The 18,385-nt window shown below is 34.4% G+C and overlaps 4 protein-coding genes across 4 annotated transcripts; 2 read left to right on the top strand and 2 right to left on the bottom strand.

The window, feature by feature from the left end:
* Positions 1-887: 887 nt before the first annotated feature.
* Positions 888-1,673, bottom strand: LOC107902279 (receptor kinase-like protein Xa21). Its single transcript, XM_016828493.2, has one exon. The coding sequence runs from the start codon at positions 1,671-1,673 to the stop codon at positions 888-890; it is 786 nt and encodes a 261-aa protein (XP_016683982.2).
* Positions 1,674-4,685: 3,012 nt separating this feature from the next.
* Positions 4,686-8,059, top strand: LOC107903667 (UBP1-associated protein 2C). Its single transcript, XM_016829795.2, has 2 exons — positions 4,686-6,165; positions 7,788-8,059. The coding sequence occupies exon 1, from the start codon at positions 4,866-4,868 to the stop codon at positions 6,162-6,164; it is 1,299 nt and encodes a 432-aa protein (XP_016685284.1). The 5' UTR covers positions 4,686-4,865; the 3' UTR covers position 6,165; positions 7,788-8,059.
* A 2,525-nt stretch (positions 8,060-10,584) lies between these two features.
* Positions 10,585-15,026, top strand: LOC107903666 (uncharacterized). The gene is made up of 6 exons (XM_016829793.2): positions 10,585-10,865; positions 11,664-11,853; positions 12,022-13,261; positions 13,341-13,460; positions 14,070-14,224; positions 14,637-15,026. Exons 2-6 carry the CDS (start codon positions 11,761-11,763, stop codon positions 14,835-14,837), a joined length of 1,809 nt encoding a protein of 602 aa, XP_016685282.1. The 5' UTR covers positions 10,585-10,865; positions 11,664-11,760; the 3' UTR covers positions 14,838-15,026.
* Positions 15,027-15,150: 124 nt separating this feature from the next.
* LOC107903668 (protein trichome birefringence-like 31) lies at positions 15,151-17,081 on the bottom strand. The gene is made up of 5 exons (XM_016829796.2): positions 16,488-17,081; positions 16,227-16,398; positions 15,926-16,125; positions 15,600-15,746; positions 15,151-15,511 (listed from the first exon to the last, which is right to left on the bottom strand). Exons 1-5 carry the CDS (start codon positions 16,847-16,849, stop codon positions 15,157-15,159), a joined length of 1,236 nt encoding a protein of 411 aa, XP_016685285.2. The 5' UTR covers positions 16,850-17,081; the 3' UTR covers positions 15,151-15,156.
* Positions 17,082-18,385: the final 1,304 nt, after the last annotated feature.

An 18,385-nucleotide genomic window follows, 5' to 3' on the forward strand; every position in this document is an offset into this window, starting at 1 on the left:
GTGGAACAGATTAAAGTTACAAATTATGGCAGATCTTATCTTCCTGAAGTTGCAGTGGAGCAGATTGAAGCCACCAGCCTTATCTCCCTAAAGTTGTAGCGGAGCAGACTGAAGACAGCGAATCTTATTTCCCTGGCGTTGCAGTGAAACAGATTAAATATACAAATTATGGTAGATCTTATCTTCCTAAAGTTGTAATAGAGCAGATTGAAGCCACCAGCCTTATCTCCCTGAAGTTGTAGTAGAGCAGACTGAAGACAGCGAATTTTATTTCCCTGGTCTTGTAGTGGAATAGATTAAAGCTACAAATTATGGCGAATCTTATCTTCCTGAAGTTGCAGTGGAGCTGATTGAAGCCACCAGCCTTATCTCCCTAAATTTGCAGCGGAGCATACTGAAGACAACAAATCTTATTTCCCTGTTCGTTGCAGTGGATCAGATTAAAGCTACAAATTATGGCGGATCTTATCTTCCTGAAGTTGCAGTAGAGCAGATTGAAGCCACCAGCCTTATCTCCCTGTAAGGCCAAAATTGGAATCTTGAGAGAAGAAATGTTGAAGATTGAAGTCGGAATCTGACCTGTAAGGCCTTTAATTGCTTGAATATTAAGCATTTCCAAACTAAAAAGATTACCAATTTCTTCAGGAATTTAACCTGCAGACATAGTCGAAACATCAATATGTTAAATTACCTATTTTGTTAGAGTAAATCAAAGAGGATTTTTATTTTTTTCGTTATGAAATAAAATGGATATGTTAGATTCAAATCATATTTAAGTATATATTAGTTCTTGAAAGAAAGAGTTCTTATTTTTGGTATTTATAATGCAAATATTTTTTTAAAAATTTAACAAAAATGAGGGGGCAAATGTGTTTAAACTAAAGACATCAAGGAAAAGGCATACCTTCTAGGTTATTTAACCCCAAGTATAATTGTTTAAGTTGTGTCAATTTCCCAATGCTTTTTGGAATGATCCCACTAAATTGATTAATAAACAATTCCAAAATTTGAAGATTGCAGCATTTGTCTATACTTGATGGAATAGAACTTGATAATTCATTTCTTCTCAAGTAAAGCTCTTTTAGCTTGGGAAGTTGGACACACAGATCATCGGGCAAGCCACCAGAAAGACTATTATCACGAAAATGAATCCTTTTTAAAGAAGAAATGTTAAAGATGGAAGATGGAATCTGGCCAGATAATTGATTGAATCCCAAGGCCAAGATCTCTAAATTGGACATGTTGACAAATGTTTGAGGGATTGTGCCTGTGAAGTTATTATTTCTCATTTCCAACCTTTGAACTCTATGCAAGTTCCCAAGCCATGATGGAATTTTCCCATTAAGACGGTTGTAGCTTAATCGAATGATCCTCAAACGATGCAATTGGCCCAGTTCTTTAGGTAGATGGCCATAGAAATTGTTGTTGCTCAAATCGAGAGAAAATAAAAATGAAAGATTTCCAAGGTGTGGAGGGATAGTACCCCTAAGAGTCATGTTTGTAAGATTCAAAGCTACAATTCTTTCATGGATAATGCCACAAAAAACACCAAGCCACTTACAAACAGAGGTAGAATTCGTCCAATTGTTTGCCAACACATTTTGAGGATCGACAATGCGATCTTTAAACTCAAAGAGTGCAAACTGATCGGAGTTAAGATTCCGGACTGTCATAGCCAAGGAAACAATAGAACATTGTATGAATAAAAGTGAAAAAAGATGAAAGCAAGTGTTGTAGTTCATGATTGCAAGACGAAATAAGCCAGGAAAAGAAAAAGTAGGAAAAGGGCAGTTGAATTGATGAAGAAATAGCCAGCCAACATGCTTAAATAGCCTTCAACCCTTGCACACTTCTCATACATAAAGTTCACTGCCATTACAACAAGAAAACTCATATCTCCATTCATACCCATCCATACTTTATTTGACTAACTTTTCCCTAACAAGTGTTCAGTGAGGAGACAAATCACTTTGGAGCTATTCACTGACTTCTCCAACCTTAGTTTCAAACTCCTAGCCCATCAATTCACTTTAATTGAAACGAGATACACGAGTCTTTCGGCTTATATTTTTAACTTACTACTTCTCTTTTTAATTTAATTTTTGTTACTTTTCATAATATTTTTTGAGAAATCCCAATATTCCAGTCTGAAATTTCTTCACTGCCACGTCCATCTCCTGGGTAAGTCCATGGTTAGGCAGCCCACTTTGGGAGCAGGATTGTAATTGTAATTCTATCCGACTCATTTTACTATTTAGAAATATAAAAGTAACATTATATTATTTTTTATATTTTTATAAATTTAATTTTAATTATAATTTTTAAACAATAAAACGAGTCATTTGTATTTGCCTAGTCTAAATTGAATCAGGAGTCAAAAAATTTTTAATCATAATTTACTATTATTTTAATGAATTAAATTTTAACCTACTACAACTAGTAGTTGCAGAAAAAATATCATTCCTTTAGAAAAATGACAACTTATGAAGCATTCAATAAGAGTCATTGGAATAAATGGTAACGAAGTCATAATTCAATATAAAGCTAAAAAATGTACCAATCTATATAAATAATGTAAGATTTGTGATACCTAAATTATTATAGTTTCCATAAATATATGGAGATATTTTATTAGGAAATAATTTTATATATAAAATTTGTTATTTTCTTTTGATAGAAATTTAATTATGTTATATGTAGAAAAAAAATATTTATAGAAATATTATTAGTAGAAAATCATAAATTTGTGTGTGGCAAAAAAATTTCACCACCAAGAAAGGGACAAATTAAACAACTTGAAACAAGTCATTGGTTGTTTAAAATATTAGATAATAATTTCAGTGAAGAATCATTAAAATTATGACAAAATTATTGTAGTATTAAATTGGAAAATCTCAATAATATTATTAGAGTAAAACCTATGATCTATCTAAACAAGATATAGAAGAATTTGATATACAAATTAAGGTTAGAAATCATGCGGAAATAAAAAAAAAGAAAAAAAAGCTAGTATGATCATTAATTATAAAAGATTAAATCAAAATATTATTTTTTATAGTTACTTGAATTAATCAGGCTAAACAAACAAAATATTTAAGTAAATTTGACTGCAAATCAGGATTCTAGCAAATCATGATAACAGAAAAGTCCAAACCTTTAACGGCTTTTACTGCACTCAATGGACATTACCAATGGAAAGTGATGTCATTTCAATTATGTGATGCACCACAAATCTTCCAAAGACGAATGGATTTTATATTTAATAAATATAAAAAATTTGTATAGTTTATAAAGATGCTATTTTCAGATACACTAGAATTACATAAGAAACATTTAAATAATATTTCTTAAGAATTCATAAAATATAGAATCATATTAAACCCTAAAAATATACCTTTAGAAAAAAGAGAGACAAAATTTTTATAATAGTGGAAATAAAAAATTGTCCTCAAAAGATTGAAGGGAAAAGTATTTGCTAGAAATGTTTAGTGATGACATTTAGAGATTGTATATACTAGATGATACATATACCAGCTAAAATGTTCCAAATAATTACGAGTCCTAGAAGGACAAAGCGATAAAAATAATTTTTGGGCACGCTAGAAGGATGAAAAATTAGTTTGTTCTATAAATAAAAAAATTCTTGAAAGAAAAGAGTAAGAAATGAAGATGGTCACACATTAAAAGAGACGAGTACTCATGAAGAGACCCAATGCATAACTTTTAATAAAACGCCAAAAGTGGTTCAATACATGAAATTATGAATATAATAAGATATCTCGATTAGTTATATCATAACTAAAGATGATGGAGTTGATAAAAGGAAATTGTTGTTAACAACGATAATCTACGTAGAACATTTCAATATTATGGAAAAATGAGTATTTTGAATGAAAATATACTTGAAAGCATTGAGATGAGAACACCTCATCAAAATAAATAGACGTTTCTATTATAACTTATGAAATGTGTCTCGGACATGAAGTCCAAACATCCGACAGGTGTAAAGTCAAGTGGAGTATATGTTAGCATAATAATGAAAAAATAGAAACCATAATATATAGAATTGACTTGTAATACAGACTTTCACAAGACACTTGATTTTGATTATGAAAAATTATTAATTTGTGATCTTATCAATTCAACATACTTCGTATAATCAACGAATTATCAATTAACCTCATTTAACCAATTTCCTTCAACACATTTCAAATCAAATTAATGTGTTGACCACGCCCTTAACCCTTTTTCTTGATTCATTTCATAGTCTATTTCCAAGTACCATAATCATCAACATTTCAATATATAAAGTCATAACACAATGAATCCTAGTTAGAATTTTTTTACCCTATTAACCAAGTATGGAACAAAAATAAAAACCTAATTTGTCAAGCTCATTCAATCAACTTATATTTTATAAGAAGAGCCTAGAGTACAATTTCTATACACGATTTCAAATTCGACTATTTGTATTTGAGATTGAATTTAAAATTCATACTGAAATTATCAAATTAACTCGCAAGCTACTCAAGTTAAACATTAAGGTACTCGAATTCAAGTGGCTAGATATCACAAACTCTTTTAGCTTGTAAAACTTTTTCTAAGGGTCAGCCCAGAATCATGGTTGAGCCCAAAATCTGGTGACAAAAATTTAATTGTGCCATCGGCCTAAAACGAAAAAGGCTTAAATGGTTGGCACCCGAACTATCAAAGATAAACACCGCCATACGCCACTCCCCGAATCCGATATATACAAAAACGCCCTTTACCAATTTTGTTTCTCTCCTTTTCTTTAACCTCAATTTGGAAGGTACCCTTTCTCTCTTTAGTGCTTTCTAGGGTTTGGGTTTTAAGAATCCTCAGAGATGCAATTCATGGATCCCACTAAGAAACGCAAGCTTGATGAAAATGGTATTATTTCAGCGGTATCGGAACCTGACCCAATCACCAAACTAACCCCACAAGATGGCCGCAAGCTAATCGAGCGATTCACCGTCGATCAACTCCTTGACATCCTCCAAGACGCTGTTTGTCGTCACTTTGATGTTCTTTCCGCCGTACGCTCTATTGCCGATCAAGATCCATCTCAAAGGAAGCTCTTCATCCGTGGGTTGGGTTGGGATACTACAACCGACGGCCTTCGTTCGCTTTTTTCGGTCTATGGGGAACTCGAAGAAGCGGTCGTTATCCTCGACAAGGCTACTGGGAAATCCAAAGGGTATGGATTCGTTACCTTTAAGCACGTCGATGGTGCTTTGCTTGCTCTTAAAGAACCCAGTAAGAAAATCGACGGTAGAGTCACGGTGACTCAGCTGGCGGCAGCGGGGAACTCGGGGACGAATACTAACCCTGTGGATGTTCATATGAGGAAGATTTATGTAGCCAATGTGCCGTACGACATGCCAGCGGATAAGTTATTGGGTCATTTTGCACAGTATGGGGAAATTGAAGAGGGTCCTTTGGGCTTCGATAAGCAGACCGGAAAATCAAAGGGATTTGCTCTTTTTGTTTATAAGACGGCAGAAGGGGCTCAGTCGGCGTTGGTGGAGCCAGTGAAGAATATTGATGGGAGACAATTGAATTGTAAGCTTGCTATTGAAGGGAAAAAAGGGAAGCCGGGACAAGATGGGATGATGCAAAGTGGAGTTGGGGCTGCAGGAAATACAGAGATGGGGGTTGGAGGACACGGTGGTGGTTACGGTGGCCATGTGGGGCCTGGTGGACCAGGTGGCATGGGTGGTTATGGTGGATTTCCTGGTGGGTTGCAAGGGCCGCCCGGCCCAATGGGTCATCCTCATCACTTGAATTCTTCAGGAGTTGGGGTTGGGGCATTGAGTGGGAGTGGAGGCGCCGCTGGTGGTGGTTATGGTTCTGGTCTTAGTGGGCCGTATGGTGGTTATGGTGGACCAGGCTCAACTGGCTATGGTGGGTTGACTGGTGCTGGTGCAGGGGTTGGTTTGAGTGGTGCAGCTTTAGGGTCTTCTTTATATAGAATGCCACCGAACTCTGTTGGGATGCCATCTGGGGGATATCCGGAGACTGCTCATTACAGCTTGTCTTCCGCAGCTGCTTTCCCCAGTCAGCATCACCAAGGAGCTGGGACGTCCCCTGTGCCGAGAGTTCCACCTGGTGGAATGTATCCCAACGGACCACCTTTCTACTGAGGTAGTTCTCCTTGTTTTGGTATTCTGTAAATTCATTTATGCTACACTAGGTGTTATTCGTTTTTTACTCTCTGCTGATTGGTGACTTGATTTCTGTCTTTGTGCTTGCTTGCTTGCTTGTTTTGTTGTACATATTTGTTCCTTGTGTGCGATTGCTTGAAACTTTTTGGCTTTTCCAGCTTTTTTCTGAGTTGTGTTACTTCTGTGCTATATACTTGCTTAATTGTCTGTAAGTGGTTTTTCCTTTGTTGAAGATACCATATATTGCTGCATTTTGTTGCATTTTCAAATGCATTTTTTCTGTTGCAGATTAGCTTTTAAATCTTCTATTATATACTCAAAATTTCGAAATTTTATGCCCATATATTGAGCCATAAGTATAAATAAACTTATCTAGCCTCTTATTGTTTTTGTCATGAATCAAGTGACTGACACCACTTGTTAGTGAATTGTTTTTTTTTAAAAAGCATGTTAAATCTTAGTAAATATAAGAAATACTTTATATACCTTTTAACTTCAGGTGTTGAAAGGCATGTTATGATCTTAGGTTTAATCATGTGTAGAGAACTGTCTTCTGCAGATTTTGGGTTTTAGTGAATGGATATTGTCTTGATGAGAACAAGCTCTCTTCTAAATTCTGTGAGATTGAAATGTTTCTAACAGTGAGCACGCATACAGTTCTTTTTGGTAAACATTTTTAACTAAGATGCATACAAGTCCTTTGTGTACACATTTTTAACTATCTGGGTTGATTTTATTTTACCAATGTCCATTATTTAAATGATGTTGAGATAAAATGATATGTCCATCTGTAGTAAGTTTTCCAAATATAATAGCAGTTTTCTTGTGTTTGAGTTTTCTGTCTCCTTTTATGTTTATGGAGTTTTGTGAATCTCTCTCTTGGTAGAATTATTTAACATTCTAAATTTGTACTCCAGAATGCACACTTCATTTGATTCGTAGCAAGGGGCAAAAATAGAATAGCTAATTTCAATGTAAAATGCTTCTTCCTACTTAGCTGATATTTCCTGTTCAACTTGCCTTAACATGCCAGCTTTGCATGGCATATTATAATTTTGATATTCTTCTTTCTTTGCTTTTTATAATCTAGTGAGGTGGTCAGACTGTGTGCAGAAGCCAAGATATCCTTTATGCAGCCTTAATCTTTCTAATTGTTGATTCCCATTTGCTATGTACCAAAAAGAAAAATCTTTGTTTGCTTCTTATAATCTAGTGTATTTTTTTTTAGTTGATTACCTAATTTCTAACTACTCTGAGGGAATATTATCCTCAAATGGAATCTAGCTTTGCATTATTTCATGTTTCAAAATGTTTTTGATCACTGTGGAGTTGTATGACTTTTTTTTCCTGTTGTATTGCGTGATGGTCTGTGCTGCCGTTTAAAAATTTCTATTTATTTGACTGGACATGATTGCTGCAATTGCTTTGCTTCTGTTTGATCTTTTGTTTGTTTGAAAGTTTGAGCTGATCCATTCAAGTAAGTGCAGTGTTTGTTTCTATTCCACTAATTTTGCTTTATACACTGCTTTTCGATTAGCTTTGACATTTGTTTTGCTTGGTGATGTGGAATGATGAATTGAGTTGTCAATGGGTTTGATTCAGGTTTATGACAGCTTGTTGGGCGCAGATGCTTTTTGTGGTTCTGGTGATTGCGTGAATGCAAGACTATATATACTCTGGCTTGATGAATGTATTTGCTTGGCTCTTACAGCCACTTCTCTTGATCTGCATCTATAAGATGTTTATTTCTGATTGCTGGTTGGCAAAACATGTGACATAGACTAGCTTTTCTATGTTAGGAACTTCTGTTCCAGTGGCTCTTTTAATCATTAGTATAGTTTTTAATAATAAAAGTAGTGAGTTAATGTTTTTTCCCCTATTCTTGCTAATATCTACAGTTGCTACCGCATCTCCCTTACTTGGAAGTTTGTTTCTTTGTTGGTTGATGTTGCTATAATTTTGTCTTTTCTATCTTGTACGCATATTCAAGTTGAATGTAGTTCTTTATTTTTCCATGTAAAATATTTGGGGTGTAATGAACCTACACTGGGAAGTTGTTACTATGTTGTTAAATAAATGATTTCTTTTAGCACTTAGCTAAACAAAGCCATTTTCTAATGTAATTTATTGTGTTCCTTAACTACTTTGATGTACCCAGTATATCTAAATGACAAAGTTTCCACCCTAAGATGTCTTCAAGACTTTTGTGTTTTTGCATTTTATTATTTAGTTGCTAAGTTTTGGTTGCCTTCTTGTGATACTTGCCTATATTCCTTTTATTGAGGAGAGGTAATTCTGGTTTCCTGAATGTGTTCAAATTTGTACCCTCATACCATGGACCTTTTGAGTGGGTTCTTGTTTCACTGAAGAATCTAATAATGTGAATGTAGCAAGTACTTATAAGTGTATGTGCTGCTGCCAGTTTTTGATGTTGTGGTGCTTGTATAATCTGTGTGGCTGTCGTTGGGTTCTGTTGGATTTGTAACTGAGCACATGCTGTGTATCAATTTATTGGTGACAATGTATCTTTTTCTCCCATGTGCTGCAACTGTCTCTGGCAGTCATCTTTGTTGGTTGACTACTGTTTTGTTAAGTGTCTTGTAGGTTTTGCAGGAAACCATTTGAAAGGCTAGTGTTTAATTTCCCTTTATCTTTCCTGGTGGTGGCAGTTCCTGCAGCTAATAATGATATTCTATGCATTATGAAATTTTTTTAGTCTACTTGCTGAAACCAAGGTCAATATCCTGTTGGAATGGAGTTGTTCATTCCATGGATCTAAATATGCCTTTCTCCAAGACGAAATATACGCATCTTAGGGCTGTTTTTGGTTAATGGAGTGAGACTAAGAAGGCTTTTCCCTAGTCTTTCCATCGAGCTTCAGTTGGCAACTTTTCACATTAATGTATGATGATATTCTTGGATGCATAACATGCAAGATCTCTCTCTAGATGAATTTTTGAAAGAATTTCCCTGTGTGATATGCTTGTGGTAGCCGATTTTGATACTTGCACCTCTTAAGATATCTTGGCTTGTTTCTCTAAAGAGGGGTTCATGTTATGAATGATGCGTATCGTTTTAAGGGGTAGAAACCATTTGATCGTGATTTGTTTTTGCTTGCCAAATTTGCAGACAGAATGGTGTCAAGTCTTTTAACCATGATATTTGGATACCCTGTTGACTTTAAATATCTTATCCTAGATGCTAAATTTGGCTTTTATTGGAAATTAGGATTCTTTTCCATGGTGTCATTATCTGATGAAAAATTAGGCAATTTGAACTGACCATTTATCTAGTTATGTTGTCCTCCTCTTTCGATATTCTCATTTATCTATCTAGGTTGCTTTCAAGAATATTTTTTTCCCCATGTTGAAAGAAACAGGAGCATATATTTTCACTTTGTTTGACTATTGGCTAGGGGAGTTGAATTGTCTAACATCTTTTTATGGTGTTGAGTGGAGAATTGATGCTCTGTTTTTATGCTAACCGGCATTGGTATCTTCTTTGTTCTCTGCCCTTTTTTGGCCATTTCCTGTGGAACAACACTGAGCATAAAACCAACCTCAAAGATAAAGATGGAAGGCCGGACGAGGCTGCACCCCAAAGCACTCAAATGAAGCAAGTAATGTGCGCTCTCTCAATACAAAAAGAAAACATCAGCAACCATCAGTCCCCAGGAGCTAATCCAAGACCAGATGATATTGCAGCCTAACCTTGTGATTGCTGGAGAGAAAGTGGTTGAAGTGGTGGGCTCATTGGTGATGTATTAGAATGTACAGTTTTATATCCCTAACCGGAGGAAGTTGTCATGAAATTTCCTGAACTCCACTCTTTGTATATCTTTGTCCTTAATTTGAAGTTTCTAGGAATGAGGACTTGAGTTGGAAATAAAAGGAAGACTATCCAACAAATGGTCTTATCTTCTCATTAGAAAGATGTGACGTAGCTTTTATTCAAAGTGTAACCAACAAGTTCAAAGAGCGACTGGTTTAAGAAATATCTCAGGATTTCAATTTTGATAAAATAAAATTAATAAACATTAAATATAAAAAATAAATTAGTTCAAGTTATTCAAGTACTAGTATAATCAGTTTTTTGGTGGGTGCAGTGGTTATTCCCTATTCTATTTTTTTAAGTCAACGAGAATATTTTTACATAAATATATCTTCTGATTTTGATTTTTTGTCCTAATGTAGGTTTAATAGAAAATCAGTAACTGTGTTTACAAAATTTTAAATCAAAGTGTCCTAAAACTATAAATAAGTTGAATTTTTTTTAAAATTTGAAAATTAGAGTTGAAAGATGATGAAGTATTTTGAATGGAAAGAAAAATCATAATCCCACTATTAATTAATTATTATTTGATGTATAAGTATGATGATGGTGAAATCATAAATGCAAAACTGTTTCCTTCCCTCATTCCTTTGTTTCAAAGCATTATCTTTATACAAATTGTACTTCTTAGGTTATCCATTACACGTTTTCTCACATTAAATCATTTATTTTTTAAATAAATTTAGTTATAATCTTGCATTTAATGATAAATCCGGGGTGGTTTACCCATTAAAGACTACTCAAAACCCCTCCGCTTTCTCCACATAAAACCCCTTTCTCCTCTCTCAATAAAACTCTGTTGATAAAAGATCAACGGTATCCGCCGTCCACCACCGGCCACGGCCACCCGTAAGCCAACCCATCTTCTCTTTCTTCTTTTTATTGTTCTGGGTTTTTTCTTATATTCCTCGGTCTTTGTAATTCTCATAAGTTTTTCTAAAATTGTTTTTACTTTTAATGAATTCGGACTCTTTGTTATGTAGAGATCTATGTCCCTTCGTATATCTTGATGTAAAGTGAATTTTATTTATGGAAAACAGCTGATGATTGTGCAAAATACAATTTTTAGATGATTTTCGTGCTTTCTATGTTTGTGCATGCTGCATGCATGTATGTATGTATGTATGATGGTGATGAAGTGATATGCCATACATTGTCAGGGAAAATACTAAAACGAAAAATACTTCTTTTATGGAATGTTTCAAAGCAATAATGGGAAAAGAAGATTTTTATTTTTTCTTCTTTTTAGAGTGATGATACTTATGGATGGTTAAATTGGTGAAAACAGTTATTGCGATGTAAAAACGGATGAAAACTAAGGGCATAACGCAATGTTAATTCTTAGTTTCCTTGAAATTTGGTTTTTTGAGATGGTTAGCCATGGAGGATATTGTCGGTTTCAAGTGCTACAAGCTGTTAATTTGTGAAGTGGATGAATTAAAATGCGTTTTAGTTGCATATTATGACATAACTGTACTTTGATTGATATTATAGTAATTGGGAAGACAATTAAATGTATGTCTCAATCTATTTGCACCTTTGAATTGATGCTTTCCTGACTTAGATGTTGGCGGTATTACGCATCTGGGTGTTTTTATTTTCATCAAGTTTTGTAAGTGTTCACTACAATTCTGCAATTTATTTCAGGCTAAATTAAAGACTCGGGGGGCAGGAATAAGGCCATATACCTGTTGTTAAAACTGAGGTATGTGTGGCATTGGCTTTAACAATCTGACACTCTGTGATGGATTCTAGATTTAAAGGTATTGGCTGGGTGGGGGGCATTTACCAGAAGTTTGAAACGTTGTGCCATGAGATGGATAATATCGTGAATCAGGTATTAATTCTTTGATCCCATTATGAGGGAATTGCTTCCTCCCATCATCAGCCATGATGTGGTATCAGTTGGCTGAATGAACTTATGGTGATTAGTAGTGTTTGATGCACCCGAGAATATATATGCTTTGGCTTTCTTTCATAATGTTGTAAATGGCTTTATCTGCAGGACACTGTCAAATATGTTGAGAATCAGGCACAAAGTGTGGGTAAAAGCATGAAGCGATTTTATTCTGATGTTATGCTTCCTCTAAAACATGATGCCAAAGGAGTGGCTTTAAAAAGAAGCACTACAATTGGTACCTCTTTTGAATCAAAGGTTGCTGAAGTTGATCCCATTGAAAAACGGCCTGATCATGCTTCTAATGAACTTTTCCATTCAGTTCAATTAAGTATTCCGGCTTCTGTTGATGCCTTTGATGGGGCAGACTCGGACAAAATGTCCCCACTAGTTAGTGATGTTATGAAAACTACAAGCTCTGATGTTAGCAGAGAAGAAAATGCCATAAGGAAAATGGCATCCAGGTCTGATGTACCAGAGCTGATATCTCAGAGTGAGGATAAATTCATTGATATGGAGTTCCAATCCCCTAAAAGGGAGACAAGAGTTAGTGATAATACTACAGTTGATGAGGTAAACAAGCAGCTTGAGTGTGAGTTTGGTGAGATTTGCCATGTAGACCAACCAGGTAACCTTAATTCTGTGGATTCCCTTTTGGGGAAACAGTATGTAACTTCAGAACAAGTTGCTGGTTTTTTGAACGATACAAAACCTGAAGTGAACCCCGAGGAACATTCCACAATGGAAAAGCATTCAGCATCCATGGTGTCAGGTTTACTATCTCCTTTTGAGAAGGAATCCTCTGGATCTTCAATGTTGAGCAAGTTCATTGATTGTAATGAGAAAGAAATGCCTTTCGAAGCTGAGGTTCCTCCTTCAACTTCAGTTCAGGATGTGAGAAAGCCATCTGTATCTGATGTTTCAGAGTCAATCTTTCCTGGTGAGGAAGAATCATTTGGAGCTTCAATGGTGAATGAGATTGTTAATTGTGATGATGAAATTCCATCTGTTGTTCAATCTGATGTTTCTTCTGCCACTTTAGTTCAGGGTGACCAAAACGAAAGAAAAGATAAAAATGATCGTGCAGGTGTCTCTGACTGTGTCTCAGATGCTTCAGGTGATGTTACTTCTTATAAAATGACCTCTTCAGGCATTCGCTCTGAGGAAGTTATGGCAGAGGTTGGAGTCGTTTCTCCTTGTGGTTCAGTATTAAAGGAAATTTATTTTCCGGAGAAGAATTCGCTTGAACATTCACCTGCAAAAGCTTTAATTTCTCATGACCCCATTAACGTGGCTGAATTGACAGTACCCATCTCGTCTGGCAATGACTTGTCCATGGCATCTCCTGGTTAACAACTTGTTCTTACGTTATGATAAGCATATATTTTCTCTCTTGCGGAATTGATTTTCATCTTGTGATATCGCAGAAAATGATGCCTACAGAACTGCTAATAGTCCCAAGTCCCTGACTGAAATATCAGGAAGCAAAAATGTTTACTTTGGTGGTGAACCTGCTCAAATTCAGGCTTTATCCTTATCTAATATTGGTAAGCAAGCAAAATATATAGCTTGATTGCTTTCTTCTCTGCCTTCCTTTTAAGTGTGTTTCTCCATCCTCATTTTTGTTAATGTCAAATATCAATAGCAGTAGTTGTAATTGTGATATCAATAATGAGGATGATGATATTGCAAACTGTACAGTTCCGACTTTACTTGACATAATAATAATGACAAGAACTTTGTACCAAAAAAAATGTTAGAACCTTCAGAAACCAAGCTTGTTTTAATTGTGTCTAGTTTTTTTTTCTGCCAATTGGGATACAAGCCACTATTGTTCAATAATGAAATAATAGTAACGTTAAAAAGGAGGTTTCTTCAAAAGATATGATGGTTATATCTTTAAACGGTTAGGTCAGTCAGCAACATGATCAAAATGACTTTCAAATTAATCAATATGTGTGTTTGTGTGTATTTCTAAAGTATGAAGTCACTAGTCTTTGTGAGTGATGAATGGTTCTTTATGTTATGCATTTTTGGTTATTGGTTTGCACCATATCATAGAAACTTTGTTTTACATTGCCTTTTGGTAGAACTGTTGAATGCAGAAGCTTAATAACTGTAATTTTACTTTCTCTAATTCTGAAAACCATAAACAGGACCTATAAATGATTCCACTGATGATATCAATATATCTTCCATGGAGACCATTGAATTGTATGATGAGGTGAAGCTCGAGGATAGCTGTCATATTCCCGATGTTACTGCACTTTATGCCGTCTCTCATATAATGAATAAACACAAATCATACAAGGTTGGTCTGTCTGTCTCTCTCTCTCTCTCTCACACACACACACAGACAGGCAGGTGCATTGGAGATCTTCTTTGCAACATGAGAAATAGCATTCTCCAATACAATTTTCTGTTTTCAGTAAATTCTTATGAGAAAATTGTATGTTCGCAATGCAAATACAGTTGATATTATGAATATCTCTGCACACAAGTCATTTATCATGCAAAGTACTGGCAATTTAATAGTCAGTTTTGCTTTATGCATCTTGAGACATGCATTACTATACAAATGAAAACGAACTTTAAGCTACTTTCAGTGTGATGCTTCAGACAACTGGGACTGAATTGTAATGTATGCCTTACCTGATAGGAGCTTCTTTTACTTCCAATATAATCCTTTGCTAATTTGCTGATTTTTCATTTGCTTTCAATAGAAAAGAATCAAGGATGCTTTAACTTCGAAAAAGAGGCTGGTGAAAGAGTATGAGCAGCTAGCAATATGGTTTGGAGATGCGGACATGGGGTCAGACCACAATCATTTCCAAACTCCACAGCCGTCATCCTCCACTGCAACCTCAAAGTCCAAAAATACGCAAACGGAACTTGTATGTGATTCTGACTGGGAACTCCTTTAACCACTTAAACAAATTATGTTGATCAGATTAGCTTCAACCGGGTTCATTCTCAAGCCTTTTCCTTGTGCCATAAGAATGAGATACACTGTGAATATTCGTTTATATGCAGGTAATCAGTCTGTCTTGTAAATTAAATTTCTATCATAAATGGCACACATTTCAAAGTTCAGTATATACCTATTTCTTTTATATATTTTTCTCATACATATTCAGTGGACATGAACCATTTCTTCACACTCAAGCTTGATAGCTGAGATACCTTTTTGCATCATCATTTTGACGTTCATCTCCAATTTTTTGACAAGCAATACTGTTGAATTTACAAAAAATTTTGATAACTCTGCAACAAATATGCATACAAAATCTCATTCCATGTATCAGGTACTCCTGGTAAGCACCAATGAATGCAATCAGCAAAATTTAGTGGGTCAGCTTTTTGTTCCTTTGTCAAGAGCTTGCCTCTTCGTTCTCCGAAAACTGTCGTATGAGCATCTTTCCTATATTCTGATAACTGGGTAATGTTCAAAAATGTGACATTGATTTTAAGGTCTTGTAAAACTTCATGAAGTATCTCCATGATAGCTAGGTTAGACCCCGTGCCCCAATATGAACCTTGGATGGGGTAAGACTCATTGAAGCAGTTTCCACGGCTGCCTGGCTTCCATTCCCAGCTCCTAGAATGGAAAATTTCACAACAATTATAAGCTTTTCTTCCCATTGTAAATGAAAGATTTTCTAATTTAAATAACCAGTAGAACTCACCACAAGTGTGTTGGGGACATACTAATGAAAAAAACCTTTTGAAGATGAGGATTAATGGTGGATTCTAACCAATTCCCCCAAGTTTCCATTGCAATTCTATAGGCAGTTGTGACATTATATTCTTGAACATCCTCCATGGATCCGTAGCTGAAACCAATGGCCAAAATGAGTGTCAAATATGATATTATTTTATAGCAGATTTGTGGATTCTGATTTAGATGGATATGTTCAATTTAGATTTGTGATTCCGATTCAGATGGATATATTCAATTTAAGATTTTATAACAGATATGTGGGTTCCGATTTAGATTGTACGTCGTACTTACGTAGCGTTGATCTGAGGTCTATACATCCACCATACATAGCTCTCAAATACTAACACATCCACTCCTTCCCAGCTCTTGCCATGTTTAGATATGGAGTCAAGGTTGACCAGACGTTTTAATACAGTATGATTTGTCGCATGGTCTGAGATAGATTCCACAATGAATGGAGCCCAATAGTACTCAATAGTTGCATTGTACTCCTGTATTATAATCACCAACAAGCAAATCATATCACATAAATCTTGAAAAAGTACACTGCAATTGTAAGTATTATGGCTAATGAGGATGCAGGTTTAAGTACCTTGGCTTTGAAGATCTTCCTAGGAGGATCTCTTTTAAAAGATTTCTTCCCTTTGGGAACCACAGATTGTACCAGGCAGACCATTGATTCAAATTGGGCTCTTTGAACTGAATCCCCTATGAACATCAACCTTTTGTCCCTCAAAATGTCCAATAGCTTCAATGGATCAAACCTGCAAGTCACTGCATACTTTAACTAATTCCCTATTTACTTTCATGTATATACATGCATATACATATATATATATGTATGTATGTATACCTTGGTAGGTTGCATGCTTGAGGCTGCCATCTCCAGTTTTGGTAAAAAGAATCGGGCCTGCCATTTTTTAGACAAGTTGTTTGTTTAACCAAGTAAGGGCAGCTATTTTCTTCATAAAGAGGATATGAGACATTGTCCCAAACCCATTTCCCTTCAAACAGGTTGCAGCTTTCATCCATCCGATCTTCCGGTAAAACAAAAACCGATTTCCTCAGCTTCTCCGGTTTGCCATAGTACTGAAATACATAGCTTTTGCCACTCTTCAAGCTATCAAACACTAATTGTGCTGTTCCTAAAACAAGAAGGGAAGCTAATAAAACAGGAAACAATGATTGGATCCTCTCTGCAGATTGCCCCTTCATTGAGCTCAAGAGGATTAGGGAGACAAAGGGTTTTTCTTTTAGTTCATTTGTTGTTACAGTTTTTTTTTTCAATGTATTTGAAGACTTATCTTCAAACTTAAGCTCTCAAAAAAAAAAAATAGCACCTACCTGCTGTTAGGATCAAGTTTAGATAGCAAGTTAAAGATGTTCAATGCAACCTGTAACAAGTTTGTCATCATGAATGAAAGTGAACCAACATGCGGAAATTGAATCGAAAATCATATGATCTGTTGGTAGAATATGGGACTCGGTCATAGTAACCAAATTGGTATCTTAAAAGTACCCCAAAGAAAAAAAAGAGATTGAGAAAAGGTGCAACATCAAATTCCCAGAACTAAACAATGAACATCAATGGTTGGTAGCTTTGAATTTGCTGTTGTTGGTTCATCTTTTACTTCTTTTGAACTTCATATATGCTTTAGATTGTGACACTTTGGGGGTTTAAAAAACTGATCCATGTGGAAACTTGAATCATAGATTACGGCTAACAATTGTTGTTGGTCTTCATTTAGAATCCATGGAATTGAACTTGGTTTCTTTTTGGTCAGTTTGGTGACATGTCTGATTTTTTTTTATTTGTCAATAAATATATAACAACTATTTTTGTTTTAAGAATTAAATGAGAAATTGGCACCTGCACATCTTCGTACTTAAATTTTTGTTGTATGTTATATAATTAACTACCAACTAAATACAAATTGTCAAGTTTAAGGGCTAAAATATGTATTAATTTATTATATATTTATATATATTTATTTTATATAATTTATATATTATAAAAATAGAATTCTTGGAGTTTTAAAATTTTTATTTTTATTTTTTATTTTTTAAATGTATATATATAATTTTATATAATTAATCTATAACTATTATTAAAGTTAGCAGTAAGTGGAATTTTTAGATTCCACAAATAAGGTCATGGGTTGATATGTATCCTATAAAGTTATAATAAAACATTAAAATAAATAAATATTAAAGAGAAACATATGTGTTGCCACTACATTTAACATTTGTTGGTGAATGCTTTTTATTATAATAAATGAGATATTTAAAATAAAGAAAAAGTAGTTTTTAGGAAAGCAGTAATAAAAAAAAGTAAAAACTATTAGAAAAGTAGTAATAAAAAAAAAGTAAAAACTAATGCAAAAGTTACCAATATTTCAAAATATATATGATTTATTTTATATTTTAAGATTTTTTTTAATTTATTGGTGCTACTAAGTAGAGTAATTTCAAACACTTAATAGTCAGGGGTGAAATCAAAAAATAATAATTAGTGATCGAAATTAAATTGTAATTTTTATGATAATAAAAATACAATTTCATCATTTTAATAGTTTATATTTTTATAATTTTTAAATGATTAAATCAAATTTTATCATTTTTTAGGGGGTCAAAATACAATATTATCTTTACAAATTTAAATTTTTTAAAATTTTAAAGGGGATTTTGTATTTTTTTTAGAAAAGATTTTGTATGATTTATTTTGTAGTTTAGGATTATGTTTTTGGGCAA

This window comes from Gossypium hirsutum, chromosome D05 (genome assembly GCF_007990345.1).
Source record: "Gossypium hirsutum isolate 1008001.06 chromosome D05, Gossypium_hirsutum_v2.1, whole genome shotgun sequence".
NCBI classification, from domain to species: domain Eukaryota; kingdom Viridiplantae; phylum Streptophyta; class Magnoliopsida; order Malvales; family Malvaceae; genus Gossypium; species Gossypium hirsutum.

Bases quoted from the DNA above. Each gene is read 5' to 3' on its own strand.
- LOC107902279 (XM_016828493.2), bottom strand. From the start codon at position 1,673: ATGACAGTCCGGAATCTTAACTCCGATCAGTTTGCACTCTTTGAGTTT.
- LOC107903667 (XM_016829795.2), top strand. From the start codon at position 4,866: ATGCAATTCATGGATCCCACTAAGAAACGCAAGCTTGATGAAAATGGT.
- LOC107903666 (XM_016829793.2), top strand. From the start codon at position 11,761: ATGGATTCTAGATTTAAAGGTATTGGCTGGGTGGGGGGCATTTACCAG. The intron at 13,262-13,340 runs GTTAACAACTTG...GTGATATCGCAG, and splicing joins CTTGTCCATGGCATCTCCTG to AAAATGATGCCTACAGAACT. The intron at 13,461-14,069 runs GTAAGCAAGCAA...AACCATAAACAG, and splicing joins TTTATCCTTATCTAATATTG to GACCTATAAATGATTCCACT.
- LOC107903668 (XM_016829796.2), bottom strand. From the start codon at position 16,849: ATGAAGGGGCAATCTGCAGAGAGGATCCAATCATTGTTTCCTGTTTTA. The intron at 15,747-15,925 runs GTAAGTACGACG...CATTGGTTTCAG, and splicing joins AGACCTCAGATCAACGCTAC to CTACGGATCCATGGAGGATG. The intron at 15,512-15,599 runs GTGAGTTCTACT...TTTCCATTCTAG, and splicing joins ATGTCCCCAACACACTTGTG to GAGCTGGGAATGGAAGCCAG.